The 8,983-nt window shown below is 39.5% G+C and overlaps 1 protein-coding gene across 1 annotated transcript; it reads right to left on the reverse strand.

Moving 5' to 3' along the window:
* Positions 1–890: 890 nt before the first annotated feature.
* Positions 891–6,577, reverse strand: LOC139719990 (transmembrane protein 220-like). Its single transcript, XM_071631367.1, has 4 exons — positions 6,522–6,577; positions 3,524–3,665; positions 2,305–2,364; positions 891–1,559 (listed from the first exon to the last, which is right to left on the reverse strand). Exons 1-4 carry the CDS (start codon positions 6,547–6,549, stop codon positions 1,394–1,396), a joined length of 396 nt encoding a protein of 131 aa, XP_071487468.1. The 5' UTR covers positions 6,550–6,577; the 3' UTR covers positions 891–1,393.
* Positions 6,578–8,983: the final 2,406 nt, after the last annotated feature.

Consider the following 8,983-nt stretch of genomic DNA (forward strand, 5'->3'; position numbering starts at 1 on the left):
TGAAATAGACAATATCAAAAAATGTCTGGAAGTACAGAGCATGGCACTACCCACAACTTGAACAAGAGAAGATCAGGAAGACCCAAATAGCTTGCTCTGAGGCAAATATTGATAGGTAGAGGCAGTCTCATTAATAATCCAAGACAAAGCAGCCCACAAAATGACCTATGGCATGCCAGAGTGGAATATATTCATTACTTGTATCTATATTCATTGCCAAATAAATAGTATATTTGTAGGCTTATTCGTACGATACTACCCAATTCCATAAAAAATGACAGATCTAGCTGATAACACTTAAGGAAATCAATACCAAACCATCAATATATAAAGTCAAGTCAACTGTCCTTGAAGTTGACTCCTACCCTTGTGTTTGCTCAGAAGTTGTTGATGATGCCTTTCTTACTGCAACTCCCGTTGCATCCACAAAAGACCACAAAAGAAGAATTTCAGTGTTTCAAATCATACCTTCTGCGTGGTTGTAGTTGCTATTTTATAAGTAGCAACCCACGCCATTGATCACAGTCTTGTTCACTACTAGCGAATCAGTCAAACTCTATAAAATATCTATCCCAGTTCAAAATTGATTTAGTGAAACGGGTCAAATGAGTTGTTCTCAGGGGGAAATCAATCCCGGTGTCGAGGCTCCTGTATTCTATAAGTTTGACCAAGAGCACGTGAACATATGGTGAAGGGGTCAAAATATCACGGGGGATGCACATCCAGTAATATTTGTATATATCAAGACGTATGATAATGTGTTTATAGCCATTGTATAGATTGAATAGCACCATGGTATTGGTGTTGACAAGCATTGCACTTCATCTGTATTTACTTTCAATTACTATGTGAGCAAAAAGCATGAAAGAGCGATACTTTGGTTAGGCATAATATGAAGCAGAAGCGAGAATTCCGAGTGTGATATGCTAAACTCAGCATTGAACCCCTAAGCAACAAAAGGGTACATCCATGGATATACCTTGGATGTAAGTACTTAAAGTTTGAAAACTTTTTAGCCTCTGAAAACTAATCTGCCTCTAAAAACATATTTGCCTCTGAAAACTTATTTGCCTGTAACATCCTGTATCATTTTTGGCATCTGGTATCTGACTACCATCATTGAATGAAATCATTCGAGGCTGGTATGTTGCCATAATCTAGCTATTGCAGAACAGGACAACCGCAACACACAAAACTTGATGCGAGTCCAAATGCAAGTAAAGCAAATCTGGTCACACTGTTATTACATAAGACAAGAGGTATTATAAAGTGTACATCGCAAAGCACCACTCTAACAGTCACACACTCATCGTGCCACTCAATGGCTACATTGTACAGACATGCCTGAGGCCTTGCAGTCACAGCACATTAGGATCAGCTGGTCACTTAGTGGTCATATCGGCTTGGCAGGCATCGGAAAGCTGCCCTTGCAGTGGTCCGGGAGAATCTCTTGGTAGTCTCTGCTTAGCAGCATGGAGGCCCACAAGATGAACGGAGTGATGACCAGCAGGATAGCCAGACAGACAATGGACTTTGGTGGACTGCTCGGATTGCCATTCCTGCGAACAAATGCACATGTACAAACCTTGTTGTCTGAAGTACGTGTAAAGAAAGCCTTACATGAGTTGATAGTGACAAGTCAAGATATCATATCTGTCAACACCATTGAATGGTCCCAAAAGGCAGAATGATATGTTTATTGCCTACCATACGTGAACAAAATATGTCGCTCTGAAAACAGTGACAACAAAAATGCCTATCAATATGATTTAATTTTCTGCAATGTCCTCTTTAATACCCATGAAGCAGCATGTTGCATGTAGGTATACTTAATTGTGTGTGTGGGTGTAGGTGTGGTATGTGATATACGTACAAGAGTATTGTGAATAAGAAATAAATACCCTGAAATTCACATCATTATTTTGATAATAAAATATGACGCAAACATCATTTTGAACATAATTTTTAACCAATATAAAGTACAATAGAAGAATGAATGCTTTTTCATGTTATGGCATTTATTCGTGTGCTCCCAATGCAAATACTTCACATCTATAATTGTATTCAATGTCTACAAACCATATGTGCTGATCATCTCCACTCCTAAAAAACACATTTTCTCCAAATTTTCTTTTGAAGACATTAGTGTATATCAAGGCCTTTTGATATCAAATTTTAATATCAGGGAATGAAAATCTGTTGTTTATAGGAAAGAGCTGCCCAACTACTTGTACATGTACATGCTTGACTACTTTTTTTGTGTCTCAAACGGCGTGCATTTTATCTTTGGCACTGGACACTCACTTTGTCTGCATTATACACAGGGAGAGCCATGTGGTCACCAGGAACAGCCCTGCAAATTCCCTGAAAGAAAAAGAAATCAATCCATGATTTTCAACAATTTACTGCTGTGCATAATTCTACCTCATACAACCTTGAAAGAATACAAGGTAAAAGTGAAAATGTGCACCAGTTTACTTGCTACAATAAAATTGCTGCAAATCCATTCACAAATCACTTACACGGGGAACTACAATGCACATTAACAACTGGAAGACATCTAAATGTACATTCATTTTTGTGTTACAGTTAGATTAAAGGTTGGTGGTGTGCGCATTACATGTATGAACATACAACCTTTGAGCATTTTCAATCATGCGAAAGATCAAGTGGCTTGATGCAAGGCAACATGCAATATCAGTGAACCACAAAGCATGGTCGTCAACGTCAGTGACATTTGACTAATTTCTCTGCTTTCCAGTGTTTTATTGCAAAATGTTATATCTCATTTGGATGTTATACCTTTGTGGCACTTCTTTTTTGCAGAAACTTTTTACACTTTAACAATGTGTGATACCTACGATAGGGGCGTTGTGTTTTCATCAATATTTTCTCAAATGTACTTTCTGCTGTTAACAAAAAAATATCGAGTATCAATAACTTTTAACTGCACACATACTTTACTGTAAATGAAGTTTCGTGTGATAAGATAAGAGCACTTGTCTCTGAATCACATGAACTTGTATTGGTATGGGTTTATGAGTTCATGCCAAACGAAGCCTGACACAATTGCCCTTCAAAAAGAAACAGTTACTCTGTCCATACTGCTGCTCTCCACCTAGGAGTATAAATGAGTACCAGGTAGGATGAGATGTTGATGTTGGTTGATCAGCATGCGCACTCCAGTAAAGTGATGACTGGCTGGAATGCTCCCCAGGGAGTGAGCACTTAAGTGCTGGTTGGAAATAATGTATTCAGTGATTGAGTAATAATGGTCTGTAAAGCCAGTTCAAATCTTCAACAAGTCTGAAATCTGCTATTTATAAACAAACTAGCTATTATTATTATTACAGTCGGCTATTTTTCAATTTTTCTCTTTTAATTGAGAATAATACTGCCCTATGTAAACTTAAGAGTTTCTAAACTATACCTCCAGTTTTCAAGATCTGTAATTCATCACAGATATCATGGGTCTCAGATGCACTACTCCTACCATACTGCTCATTTCAGGTTGTGTCTTTACCTGACTTCTTCACGTTCAAACCACTGCTGGGCCTGCGCTCCTCCAATGGTGCTTGTGAAGTACATGCTGAAAAGAATGTAGGCTTCTCCACATGCACAGAGTATAAGGTGAAAGGTGCTTATGTATCTCCAAATGATGTTCTCTGGAAAAGCCAACGAGAGATCAAGACCTGAATCGTCATAAAACCCTATCTTTTTTGTTTTGTTTGTTTGTTTGTTTGTTTGTTTCGTTTGTTTTGACTGTTTTCCTCTTTTTTTGGGGGGGGGGGGGGTTGTTGAATGTGGGTAGGGTAGGTATACATCTAGTGAAATCTACCTGGTATTGGATGGGGTGTCCCAAAAAGATACAATGCCATGGAAGAATATTTTGTTCTTTTCTTTTTCTCAAAACTGACATGTTTTCCCCCATGTATCTACGACGATAATCAGCATGATCTGCGAAAACCAGACGGTCTTTCCCATTTTTTCTACTAAACCAGAAACCAGAAACAGCTACATATGTACGTAGAAGCCAGAAGGGTTCCATCACCACTTACTTTACAAAGCGCATAAAGATTTGTCATATCACCACATGACATTATGGTGATCAAGATTTAATTTTCCCCCTTTTTTTTAGATGATTTCAACTTTTTCCTAAGCCAAGCCTATGCCAAATCTGAAGCTGTACTTTGAAAAAGTTTAGAGCTGTATGTGAGCACAGAGATTGGAAAGAATTATGGTAAAATGCAGACCTGCAAACTTGTGTTTAGTATAACTGGTATAAGCCTAGTACAGTATTCATCGCATAATCGGGCATCTGATAATCGGGATCCTCGCTTAAATGATATACGCTTCCCAGAAACATTTCCAACGCACGTTATTTTCACTGGATAATCGGGCGGGGACCTCTGATAAACGGGACAATTTTTCTTCAAGCGATCTTTGATTTTGTTAATATTTTACACAAAAAATCTACCAAAATACATGTACCACAACAATATTTCAAAGATTCCGTATCAGTTGTCGTTTACAACAAACTTACAAAGCAAGCTTCGGATTGGTGTGTTTTGACCTCCGTCCATCCAGTACATGTACATGCATAGCCACGAAAGCGCCGTGTATAAGTATCCATGCCATTGCAAAGCACATGCCTTCGCGAACATTCTTCTCCCCTACATAAGCAAAGCCATGTGCTCGCTTGCAATTCCTACTCGACTCACATCCAATAAAAAACATGCCTCGCTCATACAGCCCAGGCTGTGTGCGTTGTTTAATCTCAGTCATACACTCTGAGGGCATAGTCCATTGTTATCGCGCGCCTTCGTATCTTGTTATCTACTGTCTTTGGTTTCAACTTTCAATACAGCTGTACACTGTGATCTGTGTGTACGTCACAATCTTCCTCAGTTGTGACTGGGCAAAAGTTACGTGATTGAAATGAGGGCTATGAACAGTTACGTATTCAGTGAAATGGGGGAGAGAGTGGGAGGGAGAGCGTGAAAGATGAGAAGGGTTCAATGTATGTGCGAATGCGTAACGTTTTATGAATCTAGACTATGAGCTGACATTGATTACGTGTACATGCGTGTTTGACAGAAGAATCGAACCCGGTTGCGATTACTCTACATCATTGCGAGAATGCAGGGAGAGCTGGAGGGTCGCGCCGAGGGGTAGCGTGTTGTGTATTCATGTACATGTACAGTACGTCAGTATGCATGTGTGTGTGTGTGTGTGTGTGTGTGCACTACATGTACATGTCGTATGCCGTTAGTGTATGGTGAGTACTCATCGCGAAATCGGGCACTCGCTTAAAGGGGCCGTGTTTGCTACTCCCAACTTGTCCCGATTATGCGATGAATACTGTACCCCCAAATAAAACTTGCTTTTCGAACAATAGGTGTAAGCCTAGTAACTCCTTGGTATAAGCCAGTTTGTAATTCCACCTTGCACATAAACAGAAAAAAGATCATTTGAGATAACAAGCCTGTTGGTGATTTGTTTTTTAATTCACTGAGATAGGCATCTCTGATATGATGATTACTAGTATTCTAGTAATCCATGTACAAATGGTAATTCCCAGCACATCCTCTGGACAAGAAGTCTGGCATTTGGCAATGTTACATTAATAGAAAAAGTTGTTACCGGTATTCATTCAATGCAAAACAATGAAATGGATGCTTGCTCCCTATAGTGTAAGCTGAAAGGCAATTCAAGTCACATGGTCTACACAAGTTCAATCTTTGTTAACATGAATTCCGCTTATTGCTACATGGGGCAGGCTCACTCACTGTGTAGCTTTGACAAGTGCAGTGCCTCTCTAACAGAGAAAAAGGAAAAGATCATTTGTCCAAATGTGCACATGAGCTGATTATTAAGGGACAAGTTCACCTTCATAAACATAAGGATTGAGAAAATGCAACAATATTAGTGGAACACATCAGTGAAAGTTTGAGGAAAATTGGACAATCGATGCAAAAGTTATGAATTTTTTAAATTTTTGTGTTGGAACCGCTGGATGAGGAGACTACTACAGCTTGTGAGTCATATGCGTACAACAGTATAAAGAAAATATAAAAGAAAATTCAACATATTTTCACTTTTTTCGCATAATAAAAGAGCAATTGACTTGCCTCTTTCTAAAGGCAGGGGGAATAATATTACCCATAACATTTATCGGTAACGAGTCAGGGGAATGTGTACTTTTTTCAAAAGATGGAATTTTGTGAAATTCTCTTTATATTTTCCTTATATTGTTGTACGCATGTGACATCTAAGTTATTCATACGCTGCAGTAGTCTTCTCATCCAGCGGGTACTGCACAAAAACTTCAAAAATTCATAACTTTTGAACGGATTGTCTGATTTTCCTCAAACTTTCAATGATGTGTTCTACTAATATTGCTACATTCTCTCAATCCTTATGTTTATGAAGGTGAACTTGTCCTTTAACTGGCTTCTTATACACACAAGCATGTACCTATGATGCCACATACTGGTCTATTGTCTATGAAAAGCACTCACCTGATATATTTGGTCTGCAGCACTGCATTAAGCACAGGAATGCAGGAATTCCATATGCAAGCTGTATTGCAAAAAGAGAGGAGCATTACCAGAAATAAACTTCATAAAATAGTACAGTAGAGTCAGTATCATCAAAAAGAGATTTGACATAAACTACCAAGAATACATGCTGCTAATGCAGCTCACTGTAACTAATATTGGTTAGAAAATCTACATTTTACAGACCTAGCCCATAAAAGAAAGCAGTCGATCTTTCAATTTAACTGGTTAGCATTAACCCGTTGAGGACGAGTCCCGAGTATACTCGGGCAGAGGTCTATGGGAAATGCGTGTTGTAGCAAAATCAGCCCGTCCTCAACGGGTTAAGGTAGTATCTACTGTAATTTGGAAAATAGACTAAATGCAATTACGAGTATACCGTAAGAGTGGATATTTTCGTGCGACTAATTTCTCGCGCTTGGCCGGGTCAGAAGAGTTTCGCTTGCTTTTAATTCCGCGGAATCAACACGTCATGCACAGGAACATATGGCGAGCAAAAATATTTGCGGGCTTTTATTTTCGCGCTAGTGTTTGGTTGCGCGAAATGCGCGAAAATTTCAACACCGCGAAAATTTCCACTTTTACAGTTCAATTTATATCTTAGAATTGACCTGCTTGCAGGGTGTAGTAGTATGGGCATAGTGGGTGAGAGATTTCAGAGTTCAAGTGCACTACAATTTATGGCAGTGTACCAGTCCAAAGTTTATCAATGCACATTGACAAAACAAAACAAAACAAATCAAAACAAAATATATAAAACACACAATTGTATTTAGAGCAGCACCCATACCTACCATCCAAATCTCTGAGTCAGGATCATTATGCTGCAATGAGAGGAAAAGCACCAGGCATTAAATACATGTGTACAGTGTAGTAGATGTACACCAACGACATAGATTTCGACATATGAATCACAGAGCATGCTGTGACTATTAAAGGAAAACTAGAAGTGTCAGCAGTTGGCATGTCTACAATATTGCATTAATCTCCAAATACAGTAGGTCTGCACTACATCTAGACAATGTGAGAAAACAGTTCCACATGAGGGGGGCATTTCATGAAGCATTTTGTCCGACAAAGTTGTTGGACAAATTTGCTCTCAGCCAATCAGATGCAAGGATTTCAGTAGCTTGTAAGAATTGTAAGAAAAATATCCGACCAAAATGCTTCATGAAATGCCCCCCAGCAAGAAATAGAAATGACATGTTTGATAGTTTCATGGCACAACCCAAAATTGTGCTGAGTGGTTATACATTCCTTCAACCAAGTTTCATTTAAATGGAAAGTGTATCAGAGAACAATTATTTGGGTATTTAGCAAGTTTCATGAAACAACTTGTTGTGCATTGATGAGGTAAAATTATGCAGACATTTGACCTCTCATGATCATATGACCATTTTCAGCAGAGAAGGGTTCACTATTTAACAGAATGTTGGTGCAACTGAAAAAGCATGGGCAATTTCTGATAGGAGGGAACTACCAAAGTTGTAGCTTTCAGTCTCCACCCTTGACCTTTGATCTATTTCCAAAGCATTAACTAGGTCTAAACTTTGATCAGAGCAATACCGGCCCTTACATATAAGATGCATGAGGATACTTTATCCCATTTCAGAAAGGTGGTGAAATATAGAAGAGTTTACCATCGGGACAAAAAAAAATGGTTTGTTTGCCCTTTGCGACCGACCAAAAATCACGGAAATTTCGGGGGGGGGGGGGGGGGGTTTCTCTCTCTTTCAAGCGTTATTTTTTTCCACAAATTTCATCTTCTGCAAATTTGTGAATGGTTTTAATCCCAAATTTATCCATTTTAAGTTAAAGAAAGAATGAAAAAAAAAGTCTAAAAATATTTTGTCATCTCATCGACCCATCGTAATCGTGTTCGGTACGCGCGGGACCGCAGGCTACGTTTTATAGCATGCATTGCACGCTAGCTACCTTTTTGGCTCACGTGCGTGCACGCACACGAAATCCAATCAATGCATGCATATGCGCATAGGTAGTGCGCTAGCTAGCTAGCCACTGTACCGGCCGCGGCGCAGCGCAGCGTGACTGCCAAGATGGCTACTTTTGCAGCATCCGTTACCAGAGACTCCAACTCTCCCGCCGAAAACCCATTTTTGCAAAATCTCCCGTTCTCCCGCTTGAGATTTGATTTTTCCCGCCCTGGCTCTGTGTCTCCCGGTGGAAAGGATTTCTTACTTATTGCTATCGTATGTTGAAAAAATGAGCCTTAGATAGCACCAAAGAACATCTAGAACCCTAGGAACTTCGCGCTTCGCACACATCAACTTGGAGTCTCCCGTTTGCTAGGGTTTCGGGCGGGAGAATCTCCAGATCAGAAGGTGCTTGAGGTTGGAGTCTTTGCGTTACCAGCTGTCATATGGCACCAAAACTGTTTGGAGTTCAGTTGCCAGCATCTCACT

The sequence above is a fragment of the Diadema antillarum genome, unplaced genomic scaffold (assembly GCF_040938485.1).
Source record: "Diadema antillarum isolate AM-2024a unplaced genomic scaffold, OU_Dant_1.0 scf00000119, whole genome shotgun sequence".
Lineage (NCBI taxonomy): Eukaryota > Metazoa > Echinodermata > Echinoidea > Diadematoida > Diadematidae > Diadema > Diadema antillarum.

Bases quoted from the DNA above. Each gene is read 5' to 3' on its own strand.
- LOC139719990 (XM_071631367.1), bottom strand. From the start codon at position 6,549: ATGCAGTGCTGCAGACCAAATATATCAG. The intron at 3,666-6,521 runs GTGAGTGCTTTT...TGGCTTTTCCAG, and splicing joins CTGCAGACCAAATATATCAG to AGAACATCATTTGGAGATAC. The intron at 2,365-3,523 runs GTAAAGACACAA...TTTTTCTTTCAG, and splicing joins TTTGAACGTGAAGAAGTCAG to GGAATTTGCAGGGCTGTTCC.